The sequence below is a fragment of the Girardinichthys multiradiatus genome, chromosome 8, assembly GCF_021462225.1.
Source record: "Girardinichthys multiradiatus isolate DD_20200921_A chromosome 8, DD_fGirMul_XY1, whole genome shotgun sequence".
NCBI lineage: Eukaryota > Metazoa > Chordata > Actinopteri > Cyprinodontiformes > Goodeidae > Girardinichthys > Girardinichthys multiradiatus.
In genome coordinates this window covers 4010001-4022318 of record NC_061801.1, presented here as the reverse complement: position 1 = coordinate 4022318, position 12318 = coordinate 4010001, and the positions used below count along the sequence as shown (strand labels likewise).

The 12318-nt window shown below is 42.4% G+C and overlaps 1 protein-coding gene across 2 annotated transcripts in view; it reads right to left on the bottom strand.

Moving 5' to 3' along the window:
- chd1 (chromodomain helicase DNA binding protein 1) overlaps positions 1–12318 on the bottom strand; it is a 159990-nt gene that overhangs the window by 42641 nt on the left and 105031 nt on the right. For both annotated transcript variants that reach the window (XM_047372502.1, XM_047372503.1), the window contains exons 19-21: positions 6554–6702; positions 6355–6451; positions 6–101 (exon numbers count right to left, since the gene is read on the bottom strand). In XM_047372502.1, the coding sequence (XP_047228458.1) occupies positions 6–101; positions 6355–6451; positions 6554–6702 (342 nt within the window). The remainder of the gene's footprint in view (positions 1–5; positions 102–6354; positions 6452–6553; positions 6703–12318) is intronic.

The window sequence follows — 12318 nt, the reverse complement described above, 5'->3', positions numbered from 1 at the left end:
CTGACCTTGAACTGAGATAACAATTCCTCTCCAACGGTGGACGGTCCAGGATCATTCTCCCTTGTCTCAGCTCTTTTCAGGATCTCATCAATGTCCATTTCCTGACCAGCGGAAAAAGCCCAAACATTCACATAAAAATAAGAAATAGAGCAATAACATTAATTTTACAGTTTTGTTGTTGTGTATATATACACATGCAAGGCCCTGTCCCAATACTCGCACTTCCACCCTTGTGTCCCTGAATTGCGCGTTCCAAGTTCAAGTGCGTAGTGTGTTCCAGTTCTCCAGTGTGGTCCTTAGCCCCGCCCCCTTTGTGCCCTCAACCCACACTTCGGCTAAGCGCGCATCTAAGCGGACTTCGTCAAAATATATTACCCACAATTCACTGCTGCAGATAACGTTCTGAGCAAAAACCAATCACAAATATCAATGTAATCAACCATCAAATCAGAATAAGAACTGCATAAACTCTGGAAAGCAAGCCGACAAATGTATTTTTTTAACTGGTTTTCCAGGCTCAACATTGTAAGATACTGCTGGCTTCAGAGTGAGTCTGGGCAGTCAGTAGGCCATAACACTGAAGTTACCTTTCAAACAAACACTGGTGCGGCGAGAGTCTGGTGTATAAGCCTCCTTTGCTCCCTGTACTTTCTTCTCTTCGAAACAATTGCTTGTTGCATTTTTTAAATATTTTTTTAAGCAGCAAGACTGCGAAAACAGCACTGGTTCCTGCCTTTTTTGATGTTGCAGTTACGGAGCAGAGGTGCAAGTAAATGACGTAAACCCTACTGTCCCAATTCTCCAATTTTGCACACTTGTAACCTGCGCAAGTACACACTTCATAGAGGGGCGTACGGAGTAGTAGGGGTATTGGGTCAGGGCCCAAATACACATACGTATTTATATATTTATATATATATATATGTGTATATATGTATATATAGCAGACGCTACTTATATAATAAAATAAAAATCCTCTATCAAAGACATGGTAAGGTTGAGACCATGGAATTAACGCAAGGTTTCAAACAAAATGTCAAGGAGGTTTGTCATTCTATCCCATGGACAAGTCATTTAGCACTCCTGATATCGCTCAGCAGAAATAAAAGGTTTTTTTTGGCCAGGTATGTACACAAACCTGAAGGTGGTTTGTTCCTTATGTGAGACTTGCCAGCTGGCAAACCTAGTGGGGGTACCACCAGGCTTTCCCATTCCATTCAACAGATCAGAAATGGATATTGTAGGACCTCATGAGAGAAGCTTGTCTGGCCACAGGTATATTGTGTTTGTTTGTGATTACCCCACCAGTTTCCCCGAGGCCTTTCCCTTTAGATCTATTACTAGGGTTAGGGTTAGTCTGGATCTGCTCAGGGATCACTAGGAGACACCAACAACAGGATAATGTTGTTGCCTATGTCCTTAAGATAGGTATAGCACAGCCCTTATCAGATTACCAAATGTGAGTTTCATCGTCCTTCATCACACAAGGTCCAATCGTATGAGGATTCATTCTAGCTGCATCTCTTCATGCAGATGATGAGGAGAGGGAACAGGGGTTTCAAGGAGAGGACACAAAATCAATTTCAGTGGATCTGCTTCATCTTCAGCTAGGCCAGAGAGAGATCCAATCATTGCTTGACTTAGATCTCTTTACAGAAACATCAAGTTTTACCACTTTGGTGAAAGTTGGTGTTTCTGTAAAGAGGAGCAACATTGTAATGTTGCTCCCCTTCGATGGGTAGCAACATTACAATGTACCTGAAAGACAATGTTGCTCCCCATCGAAGGTCTCATCGGATCCCTGAACGTCTGCTGCCTAAGCTCAAACAGGAGGTGGACCTGATGTTGCAGCTAGACACAAGTGAATGGTGTAGCCCCATTGTTTTGATTCTGAAAAAGATGGCTCACCAATATTCTGCATTGATTTTAGATATCTCAACTTGATGTCAAGATGTCCATCATATCCAAAGCCCACAATAGATGAGTTGCTGGAGCAGGTTGGCAATTCTAAGTTCATCACTACCCTTGATAGCAACTAGCCCTGGCACCAGAAACAATAAAAATGAAAGATTTTAAAACACCAATTGTCTTGTACCAGTTCAAGGTGATGCTACTTGCTATGCAGGGGCATCCAACAACCAAGAAGATGGTCCAAGCCTTTCTAGGATTATTAGGTGGGAACAGCAAATTCATTCCACATTTTGCTGATTGAGCTACAGTCCTCAAAAACCACACAAAGGCTTCAGACATGGAATGTCACCTCGCTGGGTGGGGAAGGAGTCTGAGCTTGTACAGGAGGCCAAGAGATAGAGGCTACAAATAGTCGGGATCACCTTGAGGCACAGCGTGGGCTCTGGAACGCAGCTCCTTGAGAGAGGCTGGACTCTCTTCCACTCTGGAGTGGCCGCTGGGGAGAGGCAGCAGGCTGGGATGGGTTTGCTTGTTGCCCCCTAGCTCAACCGTCTCGTTTTGGGGTTTATCCCGGTGGATGAGAGGGTCGCATCCCTGCACCTTCAGGTCGGGGAGAGGTCTGTTACTGTTGTTTCAACCTGTGGGCCAGGCAGTAGTGCAGAGTACCAGGCCTTCTTGGTGTCCCTGTCGGGGGTGTTGGACAGTCCCCCTTCTCGGAGACTCCGTCATTCTGCTGGGGGACTTCAATGCCCATGTGAAAAACGACAGTGACACCTGGAGGGGTGTGATTGGGAGGAATGGCTTCCCAGATCTGAACCCAAGTGATGTTTCATTTTTGGACCTCCTGTGCCAGTCACGGATTGTCCATAATGAACACCATGTTTAATCATATGGATGTTTATCAGTGCACTTGGAACGAGGGCACCCTAAGCAGGAGGTCGATGATTGACTTTGTAGTAATGTTGTCAGACCTTTGGCAGCATGTCTTGGACACTCGGGTGAAGAGAGGGGCTGAGCTGTCCACTGAGATCCACCCTAAGTACCTCAAGTCTTTGGATGGTATGGGGCGGTCGTGGCTGCCAGTCCTCTTCAACATTTCATCGTGGTCGGTGTCAGTGCTTCTGGACTGGCAGACAGGGGTGGTGGTCCCCTTTCATAAGAAGGGTGACCGGAGGGTATGTTCCAACTACAGAGGGATCACATTTCTCAGCCTCCCTGGTAAGGCCTATGCAAGGATATTGGAGAGAAGAGTCCGGCCGATAGTCAAACCTCGGGTTCAGGAGGAGCAGTGTGGTTTTCGTCCCAGAACACTGGACCAGCTCTACACCCTCTACAGGGTGCTTGAGGGTTCATGGGAGTTTCCCAACAGGTCCACATGTGTTTTGTGGACCTGGAGAAGAAATTTAACCGTGTCCCTTGTGGTGCCCTGTGGGGGGGGAGGCACTCCACAAGTATAGCGTTGGGGGCCCTTTATTAGGGGCCATCCGGTCTCTGTACAAGCAGAGCAGGAGTCCGGTCTGCACTGCCGGCACTAAGTCTGACCTGTTCCCGAAGCATGTTGGAAACAGGCAGTGTCACATGCAATGGAACAATGGCTCATTCTTACAGGTAGGGCTGCCCTTTGTCATCGGTCCTGTTTATATTTTCATGGACAGGATTTCTAGGAGCAGCCAAGGGCCACATAGGGTCTGGTGTGGGGACCAGTGGATTTCATCTCTTCTTTTTGCAGATGACGTGGTCCTCCTGGCCCCTCTAGCGAAGACCTACAGCATGCACTAGGGCAGTTTGCAGCCAAATGTGAAGCAGGTGGGATGAGGTCAGGGGTCAGGAGACTTTAAAGCACAAAACCATAGACTTCTGACTGCAGTAAAGTTAGTTTTAGGCTGGATATTGAATATTCGTGCTCCGCAGATTCAGCAAGGTCTTTCTCCCATTTCATCCGATGCAGGCAGCTGCTCTCTGCCTGCTCCCTCTTGCTGAACATGCAGGTTTGCTTAAGGAAGGTCAATACATTAGTAGTAGTAGTACTAATTTGTGTGTTTTAGGGAAAATGTATGTGTGTTTGAACAGCTGGTGTATGTGTGATCAGCAAGTTTAGGAAGTTGTTTAATACAGCACCTGTTTCTTTTACAGGTCCTTCTCAAAATATTAGCATATTGTGATAAAGTTCATTATTTTCCATAATGTAATGATGAAAATTTAACATTCATATATTTTAGAGTCATTGCACACTAACTGAAATATTTCAGGTCTTTTATTGTCTTAATACGGATGATTGTGGCATACAGCTCATGAAAACCCAAAATTCCTATCTCACAAAATTAGCATATTTCATCCGACCAATAAAAGAAAAATGTTTTTAATACAAAAAACGTCAACCTTCAAATAATCATGTACAGTTATGCACTCAATACGTGGTCGGGAATCCTTTGGCAGAAATGACTGCTTCAATGCGGCGTGGCATGGAGGTAATCAGCCTGTGGCACTGCTGAGGTCTTATGGAGGCCCAGGATGCTTCGATAGTGGCCTTTAGCTCGTCCAGAGTGTTGGGTCTTGAGTCTCTCAACGTTCTCTTCACAATATCCCACAGATTCTCTATGGGGTTCAGGTCAGGAGAGTTGGCAGGGCAATTGAGCACAGTGATACCATGGTCAGTAAACCATTTACCAGTGGTTTTGGCACTGTGAGCAGGTCCCAGGTCGTGCTAAAAAATGAAATCTTCATCTCCATAAAGCTTTTCAGCAGATGGAAGCATGAAGTGCTCCAAAATCTCCTGATAGCTAGCTGCATTGACCCTGCCCTTGATAAAACACAGTGGACCAACACCAGCAGCTGACACGGCACCCCAGACCATCACTGACTGTGGGTACGTGACACTGGACTTCTGGCATTTTGGCATTTCCTTCTCCCCAGTCTTCCTTCAGACTCTGGCACCTTGATTTCTGAATGACATGCAGAATTTGCTTTCATCCGAAAAAAGTACTTTGGACCACTGAGCAACAGTCCAGTGCTGCTTCTCTGTAGCCCAGGTCTGGGGAATGCGGCACTTGTAGCCCATTTCCTGCACACGCCTGTGCACGGTGGCTCTGGATGTTTCTACTCCAGACTCAGTCCACTGCTTCCGCAGGTCCCCCAAGGTTTGGAATCGGCCCTTCTCCACAATCTTCCTCAGGGTCCGGTCACCTCTTCTCGTTGTGCAGCGTTTTCTGCCACACTTTTTCCTTCCCACAGACTTCCCACTGAGGTGCCTTGATACAGCACTCTGGGAACAGCCTATTTGTTCAGAAATTTCTTTCTGTGTCTTACCCTCTTGCTTGAGGGTGTCAATAGTGGCCTTCTGGACAGCAGTCAGGTCGGCAGTCTTACCCATGATTGGGGTTTTGAGTGATGAACCAGGCTGGGAGTTTTAAAGGCCTCAGAAATCTTTTGCAGGTGTTTAGAGTTAACTAGTTGATTCAGATGATTAGGTTCATAGCTCGTTTAGAGACCCTTTTAATGATATGCTAATTTTGTGAGATAGGAATTTTGGGTTTTCATGAGCTGTATGCCATAATCATCCGTATTAAGACAATAAAAGACGTGAAACATTTCAGTTAGTGTTCAATGAATCTAAAATATATGAATGTTAAATTTTCATCATGACATTATGGAAAATAATGAACTTTATCACAATATGCTAATATTTTGAGAAGGACCTGTATATCAGCCTTCAGGCATGGTTTATGATTTGTAAATGGTAAAATATTATTACGGTACAACCTGGCCATTGTGGTCATTAATATTATTGTAGTCGCTCTTTTATTTACTTTTCCCTGTACTACCTCCTCAAAAACCTTCACAGCTCTCCTGGTCCCATGGCCAGTAAGTGAACAACAGTCTGTTCTCTTCATATGTAGTCCCTGCTAAGCCCTGGTCATACCTGCTCAGGAGCAGGGACCAAAAAACTAGGTACTGGTATGGAAAGAACAGTAGGAAAACTAAGGTTGGACGATATGTAACATTTTCCCAACCGATATTTGTCAGTCCAACAAATGATGATGGGCAATATATTTTTGTGCAGGTGACGTTTGTACTTTATTGTGGGCGGAGCAATGTACACAGCCATGAACTGATTTGCCAAATTAGAACAGAAATGTACAAAAATAGAGGAAATAGTTTTCAAAAAAATTAGCCAAGTTGCCCATTTTATAACTTTGGCTTTAAACTGGATGAAAGAGGTAAACCACAGGATGTGATAGATAGATAAGATACACACACACACACACACACACACATACATACATACATATACGCACACATATACACATACATATATACATATATGTACACATACATACATCTACAAGCACTGAAGTTTGTTCTTCTGAGCAAGTCTGTGCAACAAATGCGAACCCTCCACTACCATGGACAGTACAATAAAGGCTTCATTTGATGAATACACACCTGAGGCTCCTGCTCTTCACCTTCTGGCTCTTTAAAAAGCTCTTCAGCGCCAAACTTCAGAATGGCAGAGAGCTCCTCTTTGCTAAAAGGTGCCGAGCTATGTATAGGAAAACACTGATTTTGATTCATGAACTTATAGGTCTTGATAGAGCAAGCAGAAAAAAAGGTTAAGCAGCAGAGTGTAGCCTGAGTTACTTGCCTAGAAGGTGCAGCTCCAGTATGCAGGACTGTTTTTCCTGTAGTGTCCATTCTTTGGATGACAAGGTGGTCAAGCACCATTTTCTTTTTTGCCCTCTCAATGATATCTTCTTCCACTGATCCTTTTGTCACCAGCCGATAGATATTTACCTGCCAGTCCAAAAAACAAATAAAAACAACAATGTACTTTGTAAATGAAAAAATACCGTTTGAATTTGTTTTGACAGAGAAAAATAATCATACCAACAATTTCTCTATAGCAAGCATTATACCCTTACATATTACAAAGGTTCAAGATTCAAGAATTTTCACCTGCCAATATCTGTTCAAATTATGCCATTTGCTCATTAACACACACACACACATATATGTATATATGTATATACGTACGTACATACATATATACATACATACATACACACACACACACACACACATATATAAATATATATATATAGTAATGGATGGGAAATTATCATTTAAAATAATTTGAAAATTTGTGGATTATTAGTGAATTTTTCTTTCTGTTTTGATTTTGCTGTATAGGTTGTTTATAAATGTTTGGTTTTTTTCTTCCTTTGATTGTACCTCATGGGGTGCCATACCCAGGAAGCGCAGGCTTTATAAAGCTCGCCGTAATTAGTTTGACAAGGAATGGCTAGGACCAACTGCAAGCAGGGTTTAAATGTTTGCTGTCAAAGAAACAAGATTTATGCATTGTATTTCCCCAGTGAAAGCAGCGATGTACATTTTATTTATTTCATTTGTATGTTAAACACATGTTCTTGTATTTTAATGTTTGTATAAATGTTTTAGTTTTCTCGGTGTCTAAGGTGACCACGATGCTCAAGGTGATCAAAAAGAGACAAATAAAGCACCTGAAATCACCTGTCATGGCTGCACTGACTTTTGTCCAAGTACTGGGGAGCTACTACAATGAAAACTCGATGTTTCCGTGTCGGCTGTCATTGACGGAGAGATGGTTAGGTCGGACATCGGCCAAGGCTTGATGCTGCGCTGGAGTCAATGCCACCATGAGAAGCTGTCTCCGTGATGGATCCAAGTTTGTATTGGGTGAAGATTTTCGGTTGAGACTGAATCTGAAAGATGACTACTACTGACGCGGTGAGAAATTGTGACTGATCAAACAACGTGGAAATTTAGTGGAGATGACGTTGTCATCTGAATGCTGACTTTGAAGGAAATTGGTTGAAGCCTATGTTGGTTAAATTATACATTTAGCATAATTAATATGTATTCGTTATGTAATCCATTTTTGGGGAAACCTCTACTGAAAGTTCTTTAGGTACAGGTGATTCATCAGTCACCAGCTCCAAAGTTTCCCAAGGGCGGATAATTGCAGAAGCTGATCTTGCAGATAAAAAAGGTTCAAGTTAAATCCATGTTGGAGATAGAAACTCAACAAGCTAAACTCAGCAAGCTAGAATGTGAATGTAAGCTTCGAGTCCCAGATTATGGCAGAAATGAAGGAGAGAGAAGATGAGGTGCTACAGAAGCTTGATGAAGAAAGGAGCAAGTGAAAAGTAATGCGGACAAACATGGAAGTTAAAATGGCTGCAGCTCAAGTTGATGTTTATAGTAGACTTGAAAATGGTGTAAATGTTTAGCTAGAAAATCTCGATTTAAATCCCAATGTTAAACCAGTGCGGACTTTAAACCCTTTAAAGAAATTGGATGCAGATGCTGCATCACTATTACCATCTCAAGTACGCTTTGAGAGCTCAACAGTGAACTTGGCTGAAGCCATAGTGAGCTTATTAAGTTTGAGTCGTCTTCCAGTTCCGGAACCCATTATATTTTCAGGCGACCCTTTGAAGTTTGTGGACTTTAAAATCTCATTCACAACTTTAATTGATTCAAAAACTATCTCTGTTGGGGAAAAAATTTTGTATTTGAGAAGTTATCTAGCAGGGGAAGCCCGAAAGGCTGTAGAAGGTTTTTTTTTACAGAAGCCCTGAGAATACATATGAAGCTGCATGGTCAGTTTTACAGGAGAGATATGGAAATTTGTAATACAGAAAGCGTTCAGGGACAAACTTATGTTATGGCTAAAGATTGCATCAAATGATCCCTTGTCCCTTCGAGATTTTGCAGACTTGTTGTGAAAAGTTGTGAAGAGGCTATGCCTCAAGTAAAAGACTGTCCATCTTAAACGACTGAAGAAAATCACAAGAAGCTGAAGAAGCTGCCAGATTGGATTGTGCGTAAATGGAGTAGAGTTGTGATTGAGGTACTTGATGCATGTGGAGAATATCCATCGTTTTAATGTTTTTCTAGATTTATGCAAAAAGAAGCATGCATAGCTTGCAATCCTATAGCTTCACCATTTTTGTTGAAGTCGAAAACCTCAAATGACCAGAAGAGCAAAGGCTCTCAATATTGGTACAGACAAGAAACTGGAAAATGCTCATGGTTAGAAATCAAAGTTGGATTGTCTGGTTTGTAAGGAAACTTCTCACAGTGTTGCTAAATGCCCTGCATTTGCAGCTAGATCAATGGAGGAAAAGAGATCATTTATATTTCAAACCATCTTTGTTTTGGATGTTTACGAAAGGGTCATGTACTGAAGGATTGTAAAACACGGCATATTTGTGGTGTATGTAGATTGCGTCATCCAACTTGTTTACACAAGGAACGAGAAAAGTCCAAAGATGTTTCTCAGCAGTGTTCTATTTCTGCAGGGGAAGAATCACTTCAGGTTTCCCACAGAGTTTTGTCTCATGCACTCACCCAGAACATTTCTACCACTTCAAGTATTGTTCCAGTCTATCTGTCCTCGGTGAAGGATCCTGGAAAGGAAGTCCTTACTACGCTCTTCTTGAAACACAGAGTGATTCTTCCTTTGTCCTGGAAGATCTGGTGAATGGTTCAGCTGTTGTAATCAAACCAGTAAAATTAAAGCTCAGCACTATGGTTTCTGATGACATACCCGTTTCTGGTCAAAGTGTGTATGGCTTACAGGTTCGGAGTTTTTTTCTCTGATAATAACGTTCAGTTGCAGCAAGCTTACACACATGATTTTATTCCTGTTGATATAGCTTGCATCCCAAGTAAAACTACAGCATTACAGTGGCCTCATCTTAAACATAAACACACACACACACAATATATATATATATACGGTATATATAGACATACATACACATAAATTCATAGATCTATACCCGTATGTATACATATATATGTATACACACACATACATACATACATACATGCACATATAAACACACACACACATATATACATACATATATACATATATATACACATATAAACAAACACACGCACACACATATATACAGGGGTTGGATGGACAATGAAACTGAAGCACCTGGTTTTAGACCACAATAATTTATTAGTATTGTGTAGGGCCTCCTTTTGCGGCCAATACAGCGTCAATTCGTCTTGGGAATGGCATATAAAAGTCCTGCACAGTGGTCAGAGGGATTTTAAGCCATTCTTCTTGCAGGATAGTGGCCAGGTCACTACGTGATACTGGTGGAGAAAAACATTTCCTGACTTGCTCCTCCAAAACACCCCAAAGTGGCTCAATAATATTTAGATCTGGTGACTGTGCAGGCCATGGGAGATGTTCAACTTCACTTTCACGTTCATCAAACTAATCTTTCACCAGTCTTGCTGTGTGTATTGGTGCATTGTCATCCTGATATACGTCACCACCTTCAGGATACAATGTTTGAACCATTGGATGCACATGGTCCTCAAGAATGGTTCGGTAGTCCTTGGCAGTAACACGCCCATCTAGCACAAGTATTGGGCCAAGGGAATGCCATGATATGGCAGCCCAAATCATCACTGATCCACGCCCATGCTTCACTCTGGGCCTGCAACAGTCTGGGAGGTACGCTTCTTTGGGGCTTCTCCATGCCGTAACTCTCCCGGATGTGGGGAAAACAGTAAAGGTGGACTCATCAGAGAACAATACATGTTTCACATTGTCCACAGCCCAAGATTTGCGCTCCTTGCACCATTGAAACCGACGTTTGGCCCGGCCGTGTATATTTACCCTGTATGTGTATATATATACAGGTCCTTCTCAAAATATTAGCATATTGTGATAAAGTTCATTATTTTCCATAATGTCATGATGAAAATTTAACATTCATATATTTTAGATTCATTGCACACTAACTGAAATATTTCAGGTATTTTATTGTCTTAATACGGATGATTGTGGCATACAGCTCATGAAAACCCAAAATTCCTATCTCACAAAATTAGCATATTTCATCCGACCAATAAAAGAAAAGTGTTTTTAATACAAAAAACGTCAACCTTCAAATAATCATGTACAGTTATGCACTCAATACTTGGTCGGGAATCCTTTGGCAGAAATGACTGCTTCAATGCGGCGTGGCATGGAGGCAATCAGCCTGTGGCACTGCTGAGGTCTTATGGAGGCCCAGGATGCTTCGATAGCGGCCTTTAGCTCATCCAGAGTGTTGGGTCTTGAGTCTCTCAACGTTCTCTTCACAATATCCCACAGATTCTCTATGGGGTTCAGGTCAGGAGAGTTGGCAGGCCAATTGAGCACAGTGATACCATGGTCAGTAAACCATTTACCAGTGGTTTTGGCACTGTGAGCCGGTGCTAGGTCGTGCTGAAAAATGAAATCTTCATCTCCATAAAGCTTTTCAGCAGATGGAAGCATGAAGTGCTCCAAAATCTCCTGATAGCTAGCTGCATTGACCCTGCCCTTGATAAAACACAGTGGACCAACACCAGCAGCTGACACGGCACCCCAGACCATCACTGACTGTGGGTACTTGACACTGGACTTCTGGCATTTTGGCATTTCCTTCTCCCCAGTCTTCCTCCAGATTCTGGCACCTTGATTTCTGAAGGACATGCAGAATTTGCTTTCATCCGAAAAAAGTACTTTGGACCACTGAGCAACAGTCCAGTGCTGCTTCTCTGTAGCCCAGGTCAGGCGCTTCTGCCGCTGTTTCTGGTTCAAAAGTGGCTTGACCTGGGGAATGCGGCACCTGTAGCCCATTTCCTGCACACACCTGTGCACGGTGGCTCTGGATGTTTCTACTCCACACTCAGTCCACTGCTTCCGCAGGTCCCCCAAGGTCTGGAATCGGCCCTTCTCCACAATCTTCCTCAGGGTCCGGTCACCTCTTCTCGTTGTGCAGCGTTTTCTGCCACACTTTTTCCTTCCCACAGACGTGCCTTGATACAGCACTCTGGGAACAGCCTATTTGTTCAGAAATTTCTTTCTGTGTCTTACCCTCTTGCTTGAGGGTGTCAATAGTGGCCTTCTGGACAGCAGTCAGATCGGCAGTCTTACCCATGATTGGGGTTTTGAGTGATGAACCAGGCTGGGAGTTTTAAAGGCCCCAGGAATCTTTTGCAGGTGTTTAGAGTTAACTCGTTGATTCAGATGATTAGGTTCATAGCTCGTTTAGAGACCCTTTTAATTATATGCTAATTTTGTGAGATAGGAATTTTGGGTTTTCATGAGCTGTATGCCAAAATTATCCGTATTAAGACAATAAAAGACCTGAAATATTTCAGTTAGTGTGCAATGAATCTAAAATATATGAATGTTAAATTTTCATCATGACATTATGGAAAATAATGAACTTTATCACAATATGCTAATATTTTGAGAAGGACCAGTATATATATATATACACATATATATATATATATATACATATATATATATAGACACATATATACGTATATACATATATACACATATACGTATATACACGT